The sequence below is a fragment of the Dendrobates tinctorius genome, unplaced genomic scaffold, assembly GCF_039654945.1.
Source record: "Dendrobates tinctorius isolate UK_male_01 unplaced genomic scaffold, ASM3965494v1 ptg000128l, whole genome shotgun sequence".
Lineage (NCBI taxonomy): Eukaryota > Metazoa > Chordata > Amphibia > Anura > Dendrobatidae > Dendrobates > Dendrobates tinctorius.
The window spans coordinates 174801-199141 of record NW_027361796.1 but is presented as its reverse complement, the minus strand read 5'-3'; the positions used below and the strand labels follow the sequence as shown (position 1 = coordinate 199141).

Below are 24341 nucleotides of genomic sequence, written 5' to 3'. Positions count from 1 at the left end.
TGTCTCAGACCCTCGTTTCGGAAGAACTCTACGATGTCTGGCGGGTTCTGCACGCCTCCGAGCGGGATTACACCTTCTACTCTCACTCAGATAGAGGTTATTCCAGAATCGATCTAATAGTCACAGATAAATGGTTATTGCAGGACAGCCAAAAAGCCACGATAGGGAACATCACCTGGTCGGACCACACCCGTCTCCTGCCAAATCATAGAGGGATATAACTATCCGACACATTCCCCATGAAAAGTAGAGTAAACAACTATCTAATCACATCCCATAAAATTAGGCCCCAATTACAGGACGTGCTAACAGAATTCTTTGAAATTAATAACACACCTGATGTGTCCATATCTACAGTATGGTGTGCTCACAATGCCTACATCTGGGGTTAAATGCTCCCAATAGCGTTCCAAAACAAAACAAAAGCAAGACTACGTCAAATAGAGGAAATTAGTCAAAACATAACCGCACTAGAAGAGATGCACAAACATAGCCCCACAAACGCAATATTCCAAGAATTACAGAAACGAAGGTATGAATTATACCAACTACTCCAACACAAATACGAGCATCATTTAAGGAAAAGTAAAGCCAAATATTACTAGCAGGGAAACAAAGTGGGAAAAGTATTGGCCAACAAAATTAAAGCCAAAACGACCTAACAAAGATTATCCCACATACAGGACTACCATATATAATATATAACCCCAAGGAAATCGCCAACACCTTCTCACAATACTATTCCTCCCTCTATAATCTGCCGGATAATACTGCAATACCACAACCCACCTCTCAATTAATAAATCAGTTCTTAGAGAGCGTAAAACTTCCTAAAATACCACAGGACACATTACATATATTTAACCAAACAATATCCCAAACAGAAACACAACAAACAATTAACCCGTTCATGACGAAACCTACTTTGACCTTAATGACCTGGTCATTTCTTGCAATTATGACCAGTGTCTCTTTATGAGGTAATAACTCAGGAACGCTTCAACGCATCCTAGCGATTCCGAGACTGTTTTTTCGTGACATATTGGGCTTCATGTTAGTGGTAAATTTAGGTTGATAATTTTTGCCGAAAATTTCGCAATTTTCAAATTTTTAATTTGTATTCTGTTAAACCAGAGTTATATGACACAAAATAGTTAATAAATAACATTTCCCACATGTCTACTTTACATCAGCACAATTTTGGAAACAAATTTTTTTTTGTTAGGAAGTTACCGTATTTTTCGCTTTGTAAGACGCACTTTTTCCCCCCCAAATTTGGGGGGAAAATAGGGGTGCGTCTTACAATGCAAACATACGTTTTTTTGGCTGCCGCTGCGGGTGCCCGTTACTTGCCGCCACCGCGCTGGGTCCTTCGGGTGCTGCCGCCGCGCTGGGTCCCTCAGGTGCTGCTGCCGCCGCCACCGGGCTCTGTCCCGTGCTGCGTGGGGGGCTCTGCCATTCCATCCATGCCTGCGCGGTGGCTTGCTTCCTGGAAAATGGCCGCCGCGCAAGTGCAGATGGAGATCTCGGCACTGAAATCTCGGGAGATGAGATTTCAGCGCAGACATGGATGGAATGGCAGAGCGCCCCACGCAGCACGGGACAGAGCCCGGTGGCAGGCACCGGGGGACACAGCGCGGCGGCAGCAGCACCCGAGGGACCCAGCGCGGCGGCGGCAGCACCTGGAGGACCCAGCGCGGTGGCGACAGCACCCAGGGGACAGAGTGGGCGACAGCACCCAGGGGACAGAGTGGGCGACAGCACCCAGGGGACAGAGTGGGCGACAGCACCCAGGGGACAGAGTGGGCGACAGCACCCAGGGGACAGAGTGGGCGACAGCACCCAGGGGACAGAGTGGGCGACAGCACCCAGGGGACAGAGTGGGCGACAGCACCCAGGGGACAGAGTGGGCGACAGCACCCAGGGGACAGACCGGTAAGCAAGAAGACGCCTAGATTATAAGAAGCACCATTTTATAAAAAAAAGTTTTTTCCTATTTTTCTCCTCAAAATTTGGGGTGCGTCTTATAATCCGGAGCATCTTATAATGCGAAAAATACGGTATAAGGGTTAAAAGTTGACCAGCAATTTCTCATTTTTACAACACCATTTTTTTTTTTAAGGGACCACCTCACATTTGAAGTCACTTTGAGGGGTCTATATGGCAGAAAATACCCAAAAGTGACACCATTCTAAAAACTGCACCCCTCAAGCTACTCAAAACTACATTCACGAAGATTATTAACCCTTCAGGTGCTTCACAGGAACTAAAGCAACGTGGATGGAAAAACTGGACATTTTCATTTTTCCAACAAAAAAATTCTTTTAGCATCAGTTTTTTCATTTTATTTTGATCACGGTGAAAGTTTATCATAGTGATCAAAATAAATGAATGAATCTGCAGCGTTGCAGATTCGAGCCGGCGCACTGCGCACGCGCCCGCCATTTTCCAAGATGGCAGCGCCCATGATCCGGGACGACGGGACACCAGGACGACCAGAGGGACTTTGGAGGCACCGTGCAGGGTGAGAGGGGGTGATCGGAGGGCAGGGGGGAGCAGATTATGAAAGCGGCTGCTGATCGGTGCCGTCAGTTGGTGGCGGCCGATCGGTGCCATCTGTTGGTGTGGGGGGGTCGGGTCTCGGTGTCCAGTCATGTCCGATGCTATTTCAGCATCGGCCATGCCTGGATTGTAATATTTCACCAAATTTCATTGGTGAAATTTTATAAATCGCTCTGATTGGCTGTTTCACTTTTAACAGCCAATCAGAGCGATCGCAGGCACGTGGGGGCTAAGCCACGCCCCCTGGGGTTAACTATCAAGTGTCCTGTGTGTGCGGGTCGGGTGTCCTTTCAGTGACCCCAGTCACCCGACCCGCGGGAGGGCAATTAATTCATGACGCCACGTAAGCGTCATGGGTCGTATTGGCACGACTTTTTATGACGCCTATGTGGCTTCAAAAGTCGGGAAGGGGTTAAAGGAATGAAAAATAAGTCCCCCGACCCTGATGGTCTAACGAGCTAATACTTCAAAACATTTCAAGACATACTAATCCCTCACATGATATCAATTTTCCTAAATTTTTTGCAAATCGGGAAAATTCCAAAAGATGATACATGCAACAATTATACCCCTCCACAAACGAGGGAAAACACCTGATCGAACCGTCAATTTTAGGCATATTTCAAAATTAAATACAGACCTTAAAATTTACGTCAAAATCCTAGCTAATAGGATCTCAAAAAAAAAATCTTGGCCTTAGTGCATAAAGACCAAGTGGGATTTGTTAAGTCTACACAGACCATGGATGGTACGAGGAGGATGATTGATATACACATATGGCCCAAGGAAGACAGACCTCCCACCCCCTATGCTCCTTTAGATGTCGAAAAGTCGTTTGATTGGGTGCATTGGGGGTTCTTGTTCGATGTGCTGTCCAAATTTGGGTTTGACGGCAATATACTTCGAGCGATTGGCCCTCTATACTCTAACCTGTCAGCGTCAGTTCTCATTTCAGAAATGATGTCAGACACATTTGACATCACTAATGGAATGAGGCACTAATATTTGCACTAATAATCGAACCATTAGCTGAAAAAATTAGATCGCACCCTAGGATAACTGGTATTAAAATAGGTAATGTAGAGCACAAAATTGGGCAATTTGCAGGCAACATCATTTTATCCCCTATCAATCCCGAAGAGTCGCTCAATAGAGCAACGGAAGTGACACTCTTTTTACCAAAGTATCATTATAAATTGAATGTACCTGGGGGCGTGGCATGGCTGGCGAGGAGTGAGGACGCATCCTGGAGAGCTCCTGCTCCAGCACCGGGAACCAACGCAACATGGGACATACCCTGATGTCCAACACCCCAATGTCCACAAGGAGAAGCCGGGGGAGTGTGCCTACAGGCCCCGCGGCACCCGAAAAGGCCCCCCACAACATTTCCCGCTACTTTGTGGGAGCGGGGAAGAAGGCGGCTGCAGGTGCAGGCGCCATGTTGGAGGCGGCGCGCAGAGGACAATAAGCCCCGCCGTCGGCGGGGAGTAAGGTACCGGAGGTGGGGGAGCAACGTGGAGGGAGAGAGAACAGTGAGGGGACCTCCCCAGGATCTAGTGGGGTGAGCTTGATAGATATGAAGAAAGCGGGGCAGTCTTCTTCTGGAGTCATGCGCCTTACAGGGAGACCCCGCTGACCGCAGACCTCACACCGCTGTAACTGATACAGGCCCAGGGAGGGCCACCCTGACACACCCTGTGCCATTCTCCCAGGGAAATCATACTAATCCTCCTGACAGCAACCTTCCCACCACAGGAGAAGATCTAATACAGGAGGGAGCAGACCCCAAGCTGAGAGGGCAGCTTAATCAACCCATAATAATAAATGCTCATCAAGATGACTTGCCGTCTGGCATACCTCCCCCACCTACTCCTCAATTAGTCACGTCCATAACATCACAACACGGGCCTGTGACCCCTCTCCTGGCAGGACAACATGTAACACCCGTGGGAGTTGATTTCACGTTATTGTATAATAAGATAAAAGACATCCCGACAAAACAAGACATGGAACAATATATTGTTCGCTTGGAATCTTCTTACAAAGCGGAACTTTCTATACTTAAAGATGATATTTAACAATGCGGAGAGAAGGTTGAATCTCATGATCAGCTCCTGACATCACTGAATGACAGAATAGAGGCTCAAGAAGCCGCCGTGGCTGCCCAGGCTAGGCAGCTGCAGACCCTGGCAGAGATGCTGGACGATTCTGAAAATGGGGACGCAGGAATAACATAAGAGTACGGGGATTACCTGAAACTATCCCTCCTCAGGAGTTAAAGACCACCTTGAGAGGCATCTTCAATTCGGTATTGGATAAACCCCAAGATACCCCACTGGAATTAGTTCGTCCTCATAGGGCTCTGGGCCCACGCCCTAGTGATCAAGACCCACCGAGAGATGTGATCTGTCGGGTCCATAAGTACCAGCTTAAGGACGCAGTCATGGGAGCGGCCAGGAGAGCAGGACCCATTAAACACTTGGATACCCGCGTACAGCTCTTACCAGATCTATCCAGATGGACTTTGCAGAGGCGTAGAGCCCTTCGCCCACTCTTGGAGGAGCTGCGACAAAAAGATCTTCCCTATACCTGGGGGTTTCCGTTCTGCCTCAGGGTTCAGAAGAGGGGCAGAGTACATCGCCTGAGCCACCCCAGCGGAATCCCAGCATTTTCAGCTGCCCTGGATCTACACAAGGTGGAAGTCCTCGACTGGCCACCCCTACCGTCCAACGACAGCGCCGACACGAAGGGCGGCCCAATAGACGTGGGCGGGCACATCCGCGAGAAGGAGAAAATGACTGATGGCAGAGTTTTGTGATTTAGGGGAAATTTACTGTATGGGTGGATGGGGGTGGAGATGAGGGATCAGCTTTATTAGCAATGAGGAACGGGGGGTTGAATCAGATGATGTGATCGGTCTAATTTCTTTTCCTCTTCTCTTTTTGCCTCTCTCCCCTCCTCCCCCCCCTCGGATGGCTGTGTCTTTGTGATGACTACTTCCATATAACTAGATGATTCACCACCTTATGGGGCTCCATTTAACGGAAAGCATGATTCTCGGGAGCTTATGGTGATCTAGATTTAATGGGTGTGATGTCTTTAACATGTTCGGTTTTAACGGTACTGAAGCCAAATATGAAACGTGATAAGTTGACGATTCATTGGTTTGTTAGAAGTTGTATATATAATCTTAAGTGGTTGGATTCCTTGTTTCAGGGGCAAGCGAAGGTTATTTCATTGTAAAGTTGGGGACCGGGGGAGACGGGTCTCCATTTCTTTTCTTGCCGTACACTTACCCCCCTTGGAGGTGCTGTCCTGCCATTGAGGCGTACAGCAATTAGTGCATACCTCCACCTGGTTTCACATTGTCTGTGAGTGTGTGCTTAATCACACCCGCATTGTTAATTATATTGTTTCCTTCTGTTTTTCTAATTCTTAACTCTTTATTCTCTGTATCTAACCTATCCCCACCCCACTAACCTTCCCCCTTCCCTACAACGGGCGCCGGACCCCGGAGCGGACCCATCCTTGTGGAGGAGGCCCGATTCCCTCGATCCCAGACTACGAACGCGATGCCTGGTGGGACTGCCACACAGAAGATCATATTGGGCTCCCTAAACGTTAGGGGCTTTAACACACCACAGAAACAGTCGCATGTCTTATACGGTATGCACAAGAAAAAAGTTAATGTATTGATATTACAAGAGACGCATTTTAAGATTGGACATGTCCCTAGTATACCCAATCGCTATTACACGTCTTGGTTCCACAGCGCCAACCCGGACTCACGATCCCGAGGGGTTTCCATTTCCCTCCACAAATCTCTCCAACATACTATACTGGACACATTAATTGATACGGAAGGGAGATACATGATCTTGAAGATCCAGATTTTTTTCAACAATATATACTATAGCTGGTTGGTACGCTCCCGGCCGAGATCAAATTCAAGCTGTCAGGTCTTTTTTGAAGACTGTAGCTGATTTCGCTGAAGGGGCTGTTATACTGGGGGGAGACTTTAATCTGACTCTTAACCTGACACTGGACTCGACGGCGGCAAGGTCTTACCTCTCTCCTCAACAGATGACCTCTTTAAAAAGAGACCTTCATGACTTACACCTCACAGATGTCTGGAGGCTCCTTAACTCCAACACGAAGGATTATACATTCTTCTCCACGCCACATAACTCATATGGCAGAATAGATTTCTTTCTTCTTAGCCACTGCGCGTTGGCCTGGAATCCGAAACAGTCTATTGGAAGTTTTCTGTGATCGGATGATGCTCCAGTCTTTTTGGACATCAGTCCCCCTGATTCGGGAACGCGGCAGTGGACGTGGAGACTGAACGATAATCTTTTAAAAGACCCTACATGTGTAGCCGACGTTAAAACTACTATAGTGACATTTTTACAAGATCACGAACATGAGGACACCGCTATGCCTACCAAATGGGAAACTCTTAAATGTGTCCTTAGAGGGGTACTTATTAAACACGGTTCCCGCTGGAAGCAATTGAAAAACATGGAAATTAGGGATCTTACGGAAAAAATATTAATTCTGGAGACAAACAATAAGAATGACTTAAGAGTGGAGACGCAGACTGACTTGATCAAATGTAGGGACGACCTGAAATCCCTGCTAAACGAGCAGTCCCGTATTCATAGAATTAGTTTTAAGAGTCTTCTATATGGACAAGCTAATAAATGTGGACGTACGCTAGCTAGATTTCTACACCCACGTTGTCAGACCACATATATACCGTCCCTTCAGAAACCTCATGGTCAGGTGACGTCAAACCCAACCGAAATCCTTGACGTAATGCGGCGCTACTACCATGCATTATACAATATTAAGGGAGGTGATCCCTCTCAGCCGCCTCTGGACCCCCAACCATTAATTGAGGCGTACATCAGGGCTGTGGAGTCGGAGTCGTGGAGTCGGAGTTAGTTTTGGTTGGAGTCGGTAGAAATGTACCGACTCCAGCTTTAAAAAAAATGTATTAATATTTCAGAATAGAATTTTCATATGAATTTTATTAATGTTACTCAAATATATATGTTCTATCAAACTATGAACAACAGTGATAAGCAGTTCTGCTGGAGATAGAGACATTTCTTACTTCTTGTGTGTCACTGTTCTCCACTGCCCTTATCTAATCTTATACTTGGTTAACCTCATGCTGCCCCAACCCCCCTACTTACAATGTATGAAACTGAAAGTGAAAATGTGTTGCAAATTCTTAGTAGTAAAGCTCCTCCTCTAGACTAGATCATACTAGGTGTGCGTCTTCCAAGCATCTCACAGCTGCCTGCTACTCAGAAGAGGAAGACTGTAAGAAGTATTATCCTTTCAACAAACTTTGCATCAGTTAACTGTGAGTACATGAGGAATAATAACAGTATTACTGACCACTATATCAGTTGTACGACCTGGCAATAATTTTGTACAATTGTTTTTAGGAAAAACAATTGTCATTTGGATTGTGAATGCAGAATTAAAATCCTGAGAATGTCAAAGAAGCATCACATTAAATCAGCTGTATTTGAACATTTCACCATCACTCAAGATAGAAAACATTATGTCTGTCAGTGTATGACAAATGATGCAGACGAAAACAAATGCTGTGAAGCCAAGATGAGTGCATATTCAGGCAAAGATAAAAATGCTCCTACCAGAGCTTCTAATCTAAAGAGACATTTACAGCGCTTTCATCCAGAAGTACTGAAAGCAGTGGATGAGAAAGACTGCAACCAAACCAATGAACCAGTGCCCAGCTCTTCCAGCCAAACAAAGGAGCAGAGAACTTTGCAGCCATCAGTTGCAAGATATTTTGTCAGTGACAAAGTTACTGTGACAATGACAGTAGATACATTTAAAAAACAGATCATAGAGCTTGTTGTAAAGGATAGTGTGCCTATTTCATTATTTTCACGACCAGCTTTTATGTGTCTGAATGGGGAAATGGCCCGCAAGCTTGGTGTTTCTCTGGAGAGAGAGAGTATTAGAAAATTAGTAATCGAAGAAGCTTTTAAACAAAAGGAAGAACTTAAAAAAACTCTCAAGGGACGCTTTCTGTTTCTTAAAATGGATGCCTGCACACGTCACAGAGTGAACTATTTTGCCATCAATGTCCGATTTGTTTGTGACAAAAATGAAATAGTTACCAAGACATTGGCAGTAAAAGACACCAAAGCTCATCACACCAGTGAGTTTCTCCAGGTCTTGGTGGAAAAGGTTCTGCAAGACTATGAACTTAAAAAAGAGCAAGTTCTTTCTGTCGTAACTGACAATGCTTCAAATATGATAAGTACTATTAAGCTAATGAATGAGAGTAATGATGGTGACCAGCAGCTAGAAGAACATTCTGGGTCCACAGACACAGAAATGTTTGAAATAGAGGAACACAGTATTGTAACTGTGGAGCAAACTGAAGTTGCTTCAGATGAACAGCAACATGATAGTTTAGATGATCTTGTTGAAACTGTGTCAATATGTTCTTTCATTCATCACATGCGCTGTGTTGTGCATACGCTACAGCTGGCTATAAGAGACAGTCTGCAAGAAGGACATGCTGCTGCACTGATTGGCAAGGTGAGAAAATTGGCTACTGTTGCCAGAACCCCTAAAGTTGACTCAATTTTGAAGAGACGTGCTGGAAAAGGGGCAATTATTGATCAAGCCACACGATGGGGCAGTACTTACTTAATGATTCAGCGCTTGGTTGAACTGAAAACCTTTCTTGTAGACATGGCTAACCCTCAACTGACGCTAAATGAAAGTCAGTGGAATCAGGTGACTGAGCTGGAAAAATTGCTAGAGCACCCATTTAGTGTGACTAAAAAATTACAAGCAGAGGACTTAACTCCAGGTATTTTCTTAAAGGAGTGGAAGAACCTGATGTTTCGCCTGTCCCAAAGAGGAGGGTTAATTGCAAGTGGCATTGCTACATCAATGAAACGGAGAGAGGAGCTACTATTACAAAATAACATTCTTTTGGCAGCTGTTTATGTAGACCCAATGCATCGGATTCTTCTAGATGATCAACAGCTAAGTAAAGGAAAAGAAGCTCTGTTTGAAATAGCAGTAAGGATGAAAGGGTTGCAGAACAGTCAGGAGGAACAAGAAGAATTTGGTCGTCCTGCCACATCTTCACCCTCATCATCAACTGATGAAGAATTTAATTTCGAAAAATATTTGGATCACAAGGACCGTGCAAAGCGTTCCCGCATAGAAGAGTCATCTCCATCAAGGAACACAGCCAGTACATTTCAGCAGAATTTTTCATGTGCACTAAAAGAAATTGAGAAATTTGACCGTTCATCAAAAATAACAGTGCAACAAGCGATTCCTCTGTATCCTGACATTGTCAGAGATGTTGCCCGAGTGGTTACTGCTTTGCCACCAACACAAGTTAGTGTAGAGAGGTTGTTCTCTGCTCTCAAAATAATTAGATCAGATTTGAGGGCATCCATGAAGGAGGATCTGACAGAGGCAATACTTTTTCTGAGGACAAATTTATAGATTTCTTCTTATTAACTGCATAAAAGTGTTTAATGCATATTTACTTACAGTTTAGAAAAGTTTATAAAAGTTATTTGCTATATTCTAATTGTATTCTAATAAATGTAGTTTTTGCTCTAAGTGGTCTGATTACTTATACGATGGTGAGAAACTGAATAAGCACGATGTTTAATATTTTACAACAGTAAATTTGTTGTTATGAATTGGCCATTTATGAAGGAGTCGGAGCCTGATAAAATCCAGGAGTCGGAGTCGCAACTGTGGCTTACCGACTCCACAGCCCTGGCGTACATACATGATACCGCCCTCCCGACATTGACTACAGATCTAACAACCACTAGAAACTGATTTCACAACTGAGGAGATTGATGAGGTAATTCGGAACACTCCAGCTGGTAAGAGCCTGGGACCGGACGACTTTTCCTCTCATTTCTACAAGACATTTCGAGAGCAACTTAACCCCATTATGACACAGGTCTTAAACTCCATCGCAGGCGACGCCCCATTTGTCCCACAATCCTTAGAGGCTTTCATCACAGTGATACCGAAACCGGGAAAGGATCCTACAATAGTAACTAATTAACGCCCAATATCACTCATTAATGTAGATGTGAAACTTTACGTAAAAATTTTGGCTAACCGATTAGCTCCCCTTCTGCCTTTGATTGTGCACTCGGATCAGGTGGGGTTTGTACAAGGGAGGGAGGCGAGGGATGGGATAAACAAAACCCTCATTCTGACTGCAGATGCTAAATCAAAACATAAACCGATGGCGCTGCTGTCGATCGACGCGGAGAAAGCCTTTGACCGGGTACACTGGGGATTCATGTTCTCGGCCCTACGGCAAATAGGCCTGGGGAGCCGCTTCTTACAAAAGATTGCGGCTCTATATTCCAGCCCTTCGGCGAGAGTTTGGGTCAATGTCGCATTGTCAGATCCTATAGCTATCGGGAACGGCACACGACAGGGATGCCCTCTGTCGCCCCTTTTATACACGGTGGTCATGGAACATTTGGCGGTAGCAATTAGGGGGAATCCCAGTGTGCACGGCCTATGGGTGGATCGAGTTCATTATAAGGTCTCTCTTTACGCAGATGACCTCCTACTGTATGTATCTCAGCCACACATTTCCCTGCCGTCGCTGATGATGGAATTCAAAAAAATATGGTGCAGTCAGTAATTTTAAAAATTAATTTTCAGAAAACCGAAGCCCTTAATATATCCTTGGGACCTGAAGAACTTACGAGAATAATGGGGAACTTCCCCTTTAGGTGGAAGAATGGAGCTATCCAATATTTGGGTGTTCAAATTCCTTCCAACATGATCGACCTTTATAAACTTAACTATTTACCCCTTCTGGAATCGACCCTGAAGTGTTTGAGAGAGTACGGGCGAAAGAATATTTCATGGTTTGGTAGGATTAACTCCTTTAAGATGGATGTTCTTCCCAGGTTTTTGTATTTGTTTCAGGCGGTCCCGATTACACCGCCGAGGGCATTCTTCCAGACCATCAGATCCGCATTGGTCCGATTTGTTTGGCGGGCTTCTAGGCCCAGATTAAAATATACCAGTCTGCCTACTCCGAAATCCAGAGGGGGTGCGGGCCTCCCTGATTTAGAACTTTACCATAGGGCCTCCATACTAGCGCGCCTATTCGACTGGCAGTATGGCCACTGCTCTAAACAATGGGTTCAATTGGAACAGACATCCTTTGACATCTTCCTTGGATCCGATGCTATGAGTTTACTACAGGCGGCTCAGGGATCCACAGGCTTTTTGGCACAAGAGACATTACGACTCTGGAAACATATAAAAATTAATAAGAAATTAATTAGTGCCTTGAATCCGTTGACACCAATTTTTGGCAACCCGGACTTTCCTCCGGGTCGCCTCAGGGATCGTTTTTTAGGCTGGGACATTAGCTCTGACTTACGCCTGGGCCAGGTACTGGTGGGAGGAGATATTCCACCTTTGGAGACTCTACAAGAACAGTCTCCCAGTGGGAGGCTCTCCTGGATGGAATATAATCAGCTGAGGTCGTTTGTCCAAAGACAAATGGTGGGCCGCACCTCTCTCCCCCCTATGTCAAGAATGGAAAGCTTATTTCAGCTACAGGACCCTCCTTCTCATCTGATTTCTCTCCTATATAAGGAGTTTCAGGACTCGGAGGAGATTCCGAGTTACATTCGGGCATGGGAGGAGGAGATGGGCTGTAGATTCTCGGCAGAGGATCTTAACAAAGCTTACCTATTCACACACAAAATGTCCCTGGCCAGGGGCACACAGGAGAAAAATTTTAAGATACTAACCAGATGGTATTTGTGCCCCGTTAGATTGAAGTCTATTTTTCCGTCAGTTGAGGACACTTGTTGGCGGTGTGGAACCGAGAGAGGCACACTATACCACATATGGTGGCAGTGCTCCGCTATACAACCCTTTTGGAAGAAGGTGTTCTCGGCTTATCAAAAATTTACCGGAGATGTTGTTTTCCCTTCCCCGCAAGTTACTATCCTTTCGATCCTTCCGGGTTCCATATCGGCCCAGAAACAAAGTCTTCTCAGGTTTTGTGTCACTGCAGCACGTATGGTAATCCCACGCCATTGGTGAGTAGCAGTACCGCCAACAATGGCGGAATGGGTGTCGGAATTTGCAGCTATCTACCGAATGGAGGAGCTGATGGCTGAGATGGAAGGGGACAGCACCCGTCTGACTCGCATCTGGAATCCCTGGATCGTTTAAAGAAACTGCTGGGCTATCTCAACTGATTGAGGAGGCTTCTTAGGGTCCGGCTCGGAAGTTTGGTGCCCGTCTTCCTTCTCCCCCCGCCTCTCCCTTCCCCCTTTTCCCTCCTTTATTACTCCTAAATGTTCCATCCTAATTTTTCTTGTGTTCTTTTCCCTATCTCTCTTTAAATTGGCCTTTTTTTTTTCCTTCTTCTCTCTAAGATATAACCTGCTGATACATGTGAACTGTACTATGAATGATTATGGCTATTGTTTTAAGATACCTACCCATCTATGTTGCTAAGAACTCAGATAACAAGAGAGGAAAGTTTACTCTCCAGTTTGTTTCATTTTAAGTAAGATGTTTAATGTAACCTATATGCGAGATTTCATTCTAACAGTCGAGCCGGATTTATAAGTGATTGTTTATAATGTGATATTGCTCAGATGGGTATATAACTTTCATCATTTTGTATGTTTTCTTTGTCTATTTGATCTTTCAATAAAAATAGATTCAACATAAATTGAATGTACCTAAATGCCAAATTCTAAATCTAATGCCCTCCATCCCCCATTCTGTAAACCTAAACGCCAAGTACTCCTTTAAGTGGGATAATGAAAACATAACATCTCGAAATCCGCTTGGAGCCCTCAGTAGATAGAATGCTCTCATTAAATTATGAGGCACTGAGACAAAAGATAAAAGGCGACATGCTGCACATGAAACACGACATGTCCTGTGGTTAGGAATAATAGCATCCGTAAAAATATTCATAATCCCCCAAATATTGTACGTATTCCGCAACTTCCCTATCACAGTCCCTATGAAAATACTCAAAGAGTTACAAACAATCATATTAAAATACATATGCCAGGAAAAACAGCATAGAGTTAAAAGCAGATATACTATAAATCCCAATAAAAGAGGGAGGATTAGGCTGCCCTCAGTGGTGAGGCAAAATAGGGCAGCCATATTTGAACAACTGAGAGAATGATGTGGAATGAAAGATAGACATTGGATAGAAATCGAGAAAAATCTCAAAATCCTCAAATGTTGCATCTTTTTACTAAATTATGTCCACCACCAACGGTGGAAGCAGTGCTGGAAGTGTGGAGCATTCTAATCAATAAACTGCATACTACCAATTTAGCGTTCTCTAAAGCCCCTATAGTGACTCTGGAGATGTAAATTCCGGACCTCGAAATTCAAAACTGGAAATCCCTAGGAATACTACTGGTTGGGGATATGTACGAGGAAGGATTATTATTATCCTTCTCTACGATCAGAGAGAAATAGCACCTTCCACATAAAGATCATTATAAATATTTACAAACTAGACATTTTCTACAGGGAAAAAAAGATCTAAAATTCTCACAACCCTCCAAATTATAAGCAAAGCTCCTCGCCCCCACGCGGCAGATAAGAGCGCTGTCCATAAGCTACAATCATATGCTGGAGGAAACCTTCCCCTCTCTGGACTCGTATCTTCACAAATGGGAGACTGATCTACAATTCGGGATCACCCCGGGGAAGTGGCGGACGTCCTTCTCAATGATATGGACACACTAATTGTACCAATCACCTAGAGAACGCCAGAATGCTGCTGTACAGGTGGTACTTCACACCATACAGATTGTCTAAGATCTACCGAAAGTCCCCAGATGTGTGCTGGAGGTGTGGAGATGATAACACAGATATGTTACATGTCTGGTGGAAGCGCCATAAAGTAAATGGACACAGGCGGCTGAATTGAAGGAATTGCTTTATCACCCATTTACAGTGACTAAAGTTACAAGCTGAGGATTTTGCTCCTGGCATTTTTATAAAGGAGTGGAAGAACTTGTTGTTTTACCTGTCCAAAAGAGGAGGTTTAATAGCAGAAAATAAAATTCTTCTGGCAGCTGTTTATGTGGACCCGAGTCATCGTATATTGCTTATATTGCTGGATATTCAACAGCTTACTAAAGGAAAAGAAGCTCTGATTGAGGTAGCAGTTCGAATGAGTGGGCTACAGTACGGCCAAGAACAAGAGGCCTCGGGTCCTGCCAGTGCTGCTGCCGTTTGATTTAGAAAAGTATTTGGATGACATGGAGCAGGCAAAGCGTTGCCGTAGGGAAAAAGATTCCACTCCCACAGAAAACATTGACCATATTTCAGCAACATTTTTCACTTGCTCTCAAAGAAGTAGAAGAGTTAAATCGTTCATCAAAACTGACTGTGCAGAGTAGTGTAGAGAGGTTGTTCTCTAGCCTTAAAATAATTAGGTCAGATTTGAGGTCATCTATGAAGGAGGATGTGATAGAGGCAATTCTATTTCTCATAAATTCATAGACTGCACAAATGTTATTCAGTACGTTTTTGTTGAAAAATGATTTTTTCCACTTACTGCATAGTGTATTATAAAATTGTAAATATGCAAAAGTTTTTTAGCTCTAAAGTTGTATTCCAATAAATATATTTTATGTTCTATCAAAATGGCTTGATTATTTTATCATAATAATGATGATTAAAAGCCTGATGTTACCATTATACTAGAGTAAATTTATCACTTAAACATGAGTCATGTATGAAGGAGTCGGAGTCGTGGAGTCATGGAAATTGAGGATTCGGAGGTTTGGCTTACAGACTCCACGGCCCTGCTGGTGACAGATTCCCTTTAATCAAATCTGAACACAACATGCAATTTACCAGCCGCATACTGTTAGTTTCAATCATACTGTTAGTTTCAAACATAGTTAGTTTCAAACATGCTTTTCAGAGATCAAATATTTGTAGTCTGTCACTGCAGATTGCGGAATAGTGATGGAGTACTGTCCACACGCTGTCACGATTTCTGTGTATTCCTAGCAAAGTATGAATTTGCATCATTATGGTCACATGCCGACTAGAGTCTCAGACACCCCTCAGTGGAACACTGGTAGAAGTGATTGAGAATCTAAACAGCATTCGACCACAACTATCCCATCATTACTCCCGCTTTATCTTTAAAAGCCTTGTAACCTCTACTCCCGTTATGAAGTAGCCATAGGTAAATACAATAAAGATGGGCCGCTGCTCATGGGCCACTGCTGCGTGCTTGCCCCAAGTCAAAATTTGCCAGCCACCTCCACAGACATAATGATAGATTGTAAGCCCCAATGGGACAGCAATGTAAGCATAACAGTAATTAAAGTAATATGTGGATGGCACTTCATCTTAATGGCCACCATGTGCCACCAGATTGTCCCCTGTTGCAGACACTACAGAGGAAAGCGTTCTCAATTGCCTTAATATTAAACGTTTGGTTGTACATCATATGAACAATCGGACCATATTTGCTTCTAAGCAATATGAAGTCAGAGAGACAAACGAGTGGGAAGACCAAGAAACTCCATGACAAGATGAGCCTGGTCTTCTTTGAGGCCTACCAGATTTAATTTGAAGACTTTACGCAACTAGAATTCTAGAAATTTCAGGACACAATGAAGCCTATAAATGCATCCATCCTCTGAAATCAGTCTCATGGGTATTCACATACATTAAATTGTCTGTTTTATACTGGATGGTTCTGGAAGTGTAATATGAGAGCTTAATGCTTTTTCTTGCATTTTTTTCAAACAATGGCAGGTGCCTGCACCCTAACTCTAAAGCACCGATCAATGCTTTTAAGCCATTTTCACCCAACTCTGACAAAATGGGACCGCCACTCAAAATCAAGATGGACGTTAGGGTAGTTTCCCCCACTAATCTTACAGAAATCTCTGACAGGAGAAAGATTTGTCGGCGAGAAGCACATGGAGGATAACACCATTTCCTGCCTCGCATAAGAGGCATACGCCTCACATTCCACCCTTTCACCCTCAGCGTTGAGTTTTCGGATCATGATAAAATAACATTTTATAATGATATAACATGGCACCCCTAAGCACTCCAGTACAGTGTAGTAAGGCAATTGGTGTACTGGGACTGACACACACACACAGATGGGAAACAAATTAATAAAATTGCATTACGAAAAATTGACTACTCATACAGCTTAAAAAGGCTAAAGAGGTCTTTTTACTTTGGAGAAATCTATTTAGTGCAAATTCTGTGTCATTCTGCAAATATTTTTGGCAATCACCATTACTTTTGTTTACTGGAAATAACTGACCTATTGGGGGCCCTAACAGAAGGACATCGCGGTAGCTTAGGAAAACTGCAACATCCCTGAAAAACATTTGAATCAAAAGACAACTAACCACTACACTAGTGATGCCTAGGTTTTTACTATTCTCAGTAAAATCTAAAATTTCAACACGTACTTCTAGGACTAATGTTAAGTAGCAAGAAGTAAGGTCTGCTTAGAAACGCTCTAGTGTATATACGGTAGGATCCCTCAGATACGGATAAGTCCACATCTGTGGAAAACATTCTGTAGCTTGCCATAGGTAAACAAGAGCGTTAAGGTAACTTACAGTAACCACACATACAAAAGGAAGACGGTAGACAACGTGCAGGAAACACAAATGTCCCACAGAGACCACTATATCCTCTTTCAGCCTATGTTTACTTTTGAGTAGGTATATTTACCTATGAGGATTACAATCTGGATATTCAGTAATAAATCTCTTTAGACCAAAAAGGTAAAAAAGGACCAAAACCTAGCAGGAGAAGGATACTAATTAAGTGGATTAAAGAGTCAATTTTCATTATACTGCTCTTTTGCATGGCAAGAAGTGTTTTAGTAATCCAAAACAGTAATAGAAAAGCCTACAGAGGAACTAAAATAAAATGGCTTATTCCAATAAACAGCCAAACTAAATGTATTTGTAAGGCAGAAAAGACTTTACAAAGATCAAAGCCTCCTATGAAAACTAATTGTTATGATCTATTAAACTGCATCAAGCGCATCAGCTCAAGTTCTATGATAAAATTGTATATTGGAAAATTACCTCATTCTGTTCTTCATGTTCCAGAATAGCTTGCAGAAATGCCCTTCTTTCATGGCCTGATGATTTCTGATCAAACATGCCCGCCTGAATGACTTTCTGATCAACATTCAGCTTGTATTTAGCTGCTGCAAGAATCTTCTCCTCCACACTGTTGACCGTGCACAGACGCAACACGCGCACCTCGTTCTGCTGACCGATCCTGTGTGCTCTATCTTGTGCCTGCAGGTCCTGTAATCCACCAATATATACAGTTATATCATCAAATTACAACACACCACTTCAGCACTTTAAAGGGAATCTGTCACAGCAAGCAGAACAGCACAATGTAGGCAGAGAGACCCTGATTCCAGCAATATATCACTTAGTTGACTGGGTGCAGCAGTTGTGACACAGTTCTTGGATGTAGTCCACAACCAGGCTCTCTGTGTATACTGTATATGGACAGTGAGCTACTTATTAGAGAAGGGGGCATGGTTGGTCTTACAGGCTTGTGAAAGCTAGCACAGCAGTGTTCATATACTGGTGATCTAAACCTTCATTGTAAGTAAACAGCAGCACTTAACCTGATAAATGGCACATCCCTTATTTCAGTGTTGAAACCCCTACAACATTATGCCCTCAGATTACATAGCAAAAACCAGCTGACAGATTTCCTTTAAAAGACCTTCAACTTTAAGAGTACCCTCCTCCCAATGGCTGCTGCTCAACCGATTTTAAAACTTTTTTTCCTGTTTCTTTGCCCCTCCAAAGTTACGCCCCTCTGTAATAATGGTGTAAATTTACCTTTCCATCACCTGGTACATGCTAAACGTCTCTGCATTCTCGCCGTTGTTTTGATTGATTTTTTTACTCTGTTGCTGGCCAAACACTCACTGAAGTTCTGCGGTATACAACCAATTGGCTGAATTCCATCATTATTACTGGGGGCTTAACTTAGAAATGGAGGGGCACGAAAGAAAAAAAAAGGCTGCTCCGGAATCAGTGAAGCAGCACCACTGAGGGGAGGTACTCAGTGTACATTAAAACATCCAGCTAAAGCTTCAATTAAAAAGGGCATTAGGAGGCCTAGTTTATACTTAAATCTAAAGCTACAACTTGACCGATTGCACAAATGTGTGGAAACAAAATGTTAAGTTTCGATGGATGGAGGAAATGAGGACTAGGGCTGTTACTCATTATTTGAGTTAGTTTTCAGGGACGGAATGGAGGAAAATCTTACAGGTGTTCGACCTTTAACAACAGAAGATTATTTTCCATTCCACAATGAATCCAAAGTAAAGCAAGGGCTATAAACTGGCTTGCCATATTTGGAAGAACTCGATTATTATGCACAGATCCCTGACCTCAACCCTATTAAACATGTTAGAAATGAATGATAATATGAGCAGCAGCACAGATCTCAAAAGGAACCGGTTACCCGAAAAATTACACCATTAACCTGTAGATATGGGGTTAACAGCATTATTAGGCTATGTGCACACGCTGCGGTTTTTGCTGCGGTTCCGCTGCGGTTTTGGCCCTGCGGAACCGCAGCAGTTCCGCAGACATGGTACTGTACCATGTAACCCTATGGGTTTTCAAAACCGCTGTGCTCAAACTGCGTTTTTTTTCCGTGCGGATTTTCTGCGTTTTTTTTTTCCGCAGCATGTCAATTGTTTCTGCGGATTCCGCTGCGGTTTCACACCTTTAACATAGTAGAGGTATGAAACCGCAGCAAAACCACAGGTCACTTTACCTGCGGTTCCGCTAGAAAAAACCCGCAGGTGAATCTGCAGCATGTGCACATAGCCTTATACCTGCACTTATCCCAACACTGTGGGAGGAAATTAAATTCTCTCTCCATGGCAGTGTTCCAGTTTCAGTCGCACGGGTGCCGCCGGTTCAGTCACTGCTCTGAGAATACAGAGAATCGTCCGTAACCATGCCCCCCGCCCGGCAGCCGACCCAAATGCCAGGGGTGCGATTACAACCGCCGCACTGTATTCTCAGAGCAGTTACTGAAACTGGAACGCTGCTGGGGAGAAAAGTTAATTTCTTTATCGCTTCATTGGGGGACACAGGTAACTATGGGTGTATGCTGCTGTTGCTAGGTGGCTGACACTAGGCAAAAAAGGAAAAATAGCTCCTCCTCAGCAGTATACACCCACTGACCGCCACAGAGTACCAGTTTAAGCTTAGTGTCTGTAGGAACGGCTCTGGATCTGCTCCCAGATCCGCATTTTCCTTTGCAGGCTCCCCGTTTGTGTTTATCAATCTTGTTCCCTTTGTTTTTCAGGTTCCTTTTTCTTAGGGTAATAGGGTGCAACTTCCCACCCTGGTTTCCCGTACGAATGTGACAGAGAGCAGTGTGGTGTCACCCACATCGCCCACTCTTGGACCCGCAAGCAGGACTTTATCCCGTCACCCTTACGGTGTTTCAGAGTGATCTTAAGTGGCCAGTCCTTGCCTCTTCCCCACCCCACCCCTCTCCTCGGAGAGGTCTGGGACAAAGATGGTGGTCACCAGTGGTGACCTTCCTCCTTCTGGTAAGGGGTTGACGCCGTCTCCTGCACCGTCCAGAGTCTGTGCAGGAAGGAGGATACCCAATTCCAGTGACCCTCACCCACCCTGAGGGCTCCTGATGTAATCCTCATCGCTGCAGAGGAACCGGGACTCACCGCACAGGTATGTCTCCAAACTTTTCCCTTTGCAGTGGCAGGTGTCATCGGGTCCCTCTGCATCCCCTGGGAGCACTGTCCCCTTCATTGCTAAGGGACAATGTGACGTCAGGTATAGGGAGCAGCCAGCACAGCCGTAACCATTTTTTATCATGGCCGCTCTTTGTATTTGCAGGCAGCCCCCCTCCCCTTGAATCCTCTCCCCACTGCCGCACGTTTAACTTGCGTGCTCTATTTTGGCCAATAAGAGGCTTCTTCATCCTCTTCTTCTGGCCACACCCCCCGCAGTGCACGCTTTTTCCTCGCTTTTATCACAAAGCTTCCCCTTCCCAGCTAGCACGCCCTCGGTGTGTCAGCAAATTGTAGGGGTACTTTCGTTTTCGCCGGCCAGCAGATCTCCCTGGTTGTTCATGCACCCGGGCTTGTCAGCCAATAGGAGAATAGCTCTTCCTTTCACCGGCCGGCAGACTTAAGCACCCAAATCCGTCTCAGGCCCCACGGATTCTTCAGGTCGTTTCTTCCCTACTACGCTCAGGAGTAAACGTACCCATTCCTCAAAACGAACGGTTTTCAGGGTTCTACTCCAATCTCTTCGTTGTCCCGAAAAAATATGGATCGCTCCGTCCGATTTTGGACCTCAAGCGACTGAACCGTCATGTTTGGACCCACCGTTTCAGGATGGAGTCCTAACGTTCGGTAATTGCCTCCATGGAACTAGGAGAATTTCTTTGCTTTGTAGACATTCACGATGCTTATCTTCACATTCCTGTGTGTTCAGCATCAGAGATTCCTACGGTTTGCGACTCAAGAGGATCATCAGTTCAAGGCCCTTCCTTTTGGCCTGGCCTCTGCCTCGAGAGTGTTCACGAATGTAATGGCCATCCTTCGCTCCAAGGGGGTTCTCATAATTCTTTACTTGGACGATCTTCTGATCAACGGGGCCGTGCCGCTGAGACTGCGACCAGAGCCTTGAAATCACTCTGGACACTCTGGTACTGCTCGGCTGTATGATCAACAGAGAGAAGTCCTCCCTGACCCCAGCTCAGCTCTGGTCCTGGGCATGAAGTTCGACATGACCCAAGCCTGTGTCTTCCTTCCAAAGGAGTTTTCCTCCCTCTGCCTGGGGATCCGCACTCTAAAGCGACCAGCTCCCCGCACACTACGGTCCTGCATGAGAGCTCTGGGAAAGATGATCAGCGCCATGGAAGCCGTTCCGTTTGTCCAGCTCCATACCCGTCCTCTTCAACTGGCCCTCTTGTTGGCTTGGGAAAAGAAGTCCATCTCCCTGGACAGGCCGGTGCTTCTGCCTCTCAAGGAGAGGCAGTCCCTGACCTGGTGGACGATAGCAGCTTCAGTCCTAGGAAGGAAGTCCTTTCTTCCTCTCCAGTGGCAGGTCATCACTGACGCCAGTCTCCTTAGTTGGGGAGCGGTCTTTCTACATCACACAGCCGCTGGAACAGCCGCTCTTCCCCATCAATCTCCTGGAGATCAGTGCAATATTCCTTGCCCTTCGCCGCTGGCAGACCCTCCTCGCAGGCCAGCCGGTCCACATACAGTCGGACAAAGCCATGGCCGTGGCTCACAAACCATTAAGGCGGGACTCGCAGCAAATAGGTTATGTTAGAGGTAACAAGAATTCTGCAATGGGCGGAACATCACCTTCCCGCCATATCAGCCATGCACATTCCGTGAGTGGAAAATTAGGCTGCCGATTTTCCGAGCCGTCAGGGTCTCACATCGGGCGAGTGGTCTCTCAGGCCCGCAGTCTTCAACCAGAGATTTGCCAGAGATCGGGCACCCCACCCCGGACGTCGACCTGATGGCTTCTTGGACGAACCACAAGGTTCCTCAGTTTGTGCCAGGTCCCGAGGATCCACTGGCCATCAGTTGCGATGCTCTAGTGATTCCGAGGTAACAATTTCAGCTTCGTTAACTTTTTCCCCCTCTTCCATTGATTCCGAGAATCGTGAAAAAGATAAAGGCAGAAGGGATCTCTGTAATTCTGATAGCTCCAGACTGGCCAAGAAAGGCCTGGTATGCGGAGCTGGTGAACATGCTCATGGACGCCCCCTGGAGGCTTCCAGACCGTCCAGATCTTCTCTCAAAACGCCCACTCTTCCACCAGAGTTCACGGTCCCTGAGTTTAATGGCATGGCAGTTGAGGCCGCAGTCCTGAGGGAGGCTAGATTTTCCCGCCAAAACATCCTTGGTTTTCATCAAGCGGGTCTCGACTCGGGTCTATTGCTCAGTACTATTAAAGGGCAGGTTTCCGCCCTGTCAATACTTTTCCAGCGAAATCTTCCTTTTGAGCCTATTCAAGATATTGTGTTTCCTCTCCTGTCATGGAAAGTTGCCTTCTTAGGCTGGTTTCACATTAGCGTCTGTGTGCACAGCGTTTGACCTGCAGAGATCCACATGAGTCTTGTGTACCCATCTTTTACATGGTGTACACAGAAACATACGTTTGCATCAGTTTGCATGCGTCTGCATACGCATGCTTCGTTTCTCGGTGTGCGGCGGGGTCTGGCGAATGCCACATGTTGCATTTTTTGGAAGCGGCAAAAATACGTCAAATATGAGCAGTCATGCGCATGTGGATGAGTGCGTAAAAAAAATGCATTACTGTCTATAGAAAAGCATTGGTACGCAAGGACATGCGTACACACATGCGTTCGATACGCATGCGTACTTCTAATGAGTTGGTCCAGGAAGTGATTTCACTATTTGCTAACTCTATAAAAAGGAAGTGTGGACACTGCAAGGCCATAACTTTCTGGATGATTGCACAAGACTGGCTATGCAAGTATAAATCATTTGAAAATGTCTGTCTCTCTCGCTGCAGTTTGTTCTTTGTACTAATTTTTTTTTCCTGTTACTTTTAGGCTTGTCGAATCTCCTGGTGTTGCGTTGGTCTCCTGGTGCTGCTTTCTGTCCTGGTGAGGACAACATTGTCTATGTAAGTACAGAAGCTTTGAAAATGTCTCTCTTAATGCTTTTTCTGTTCCTAGTAGACTGGTCGACTCTCCAGGTGCTGCCGCCTGTCCCTGGCCTGTGCTTACTGCTGTGCTGTTGTACTACTACCTGTAATGTAAGTATTGGTATCCATGGATTTTTTTTTTTTGTCTACATTGTGTTTGGATCTTAAAAAGTTTAATTTTTCTTCTCTGTAGTGTTTCACTTGACTGCTGCCTGCTCGTCAAACATGTCCTCAAGTGAAGAACTGTCTTCTTCCCAGGGTGGCCCTGACAAAGATTATGTAAATCGCATTTGCTATACTGATTGGAATGTAGTGACTAGCAATACTATACCTGTGTTAAATCATGCAATTTCTTTACAGGTACCTTCCACTGAAGAAGAGCAGGAGCAGTCGAGTGGAAATGATTCTTCCCAGGGTCGTCGGGCTCATGTGTCTCAGGAGGAAAGATGGGTGTAAGTAGTCTTTTCATCAGAGTTGTAAAATAAATATTTCAGTTTTACTTAAAATTATTTTTTTCTATTTGATTAATAGGTTCCACAATGGGAAGCAGCCAAACTGGATATTGACAATGTGCAAGAGCGAGTACCGCTGCGGGACACTCATGACCATCAGCACTCTGACAATGTGGTGATTTGAAGACTCTGGAAAGAAGTGCAACATCGCTGCTGGCTGATTGGGACCGTGCCACGCCACGTGCCAGAAATGATCTTGGTACGTATTGCAATGTGGTCTGACGTGGCAGTGAACCTTGTGCATTGTTTTCCAATTAATTTTTTCATTTTTTTTCCCCCTTCACAGTGAAGAGAATCAAATTCCATTGACGTTCAATGAAGGACCGCTTCGACAAGGAAGCGGATGCAAAGTGGTGCTGCTCAAAGTTCCGGAAATACAAATACCACCGTAACCTTGCTTTTCTGAGGCCTGTGCTTGCTCAGCGAACGTAAGAGAGATAGATAGATATATATATATATATATATATATATATTT

At 44.8% G+C, this 24341-nt stretch overlaps 1 protein-coding gene across 4 annotated transcripts in view; it reads right to left on the bottom strand.

Moving 5' to 3' along the window:
* The window catches only part of SMARCA2 (SWI/SNF related BAF chromatin remodeling complex subunit ATPase 2), a 356753-nt gene that overhangs the window by 160378 nt on the left and 172034 nt on the right, over window positions 1-24341 (bottom strand). For all 4 annotated transcript variants that reach the window (XM_073542600.1, XM_073542602.1, XM_073542601.1 and 1 more), the window contains exon 24: window positions 17721-17948. In XM_073542600.1, coding sequence (XP_073398701.1) covers window positions 17721-17948 — 228 coding nt within the window. The remainder of the gene's footprint in view (window positions 1-17720; window positions 17949-24341) is intronic.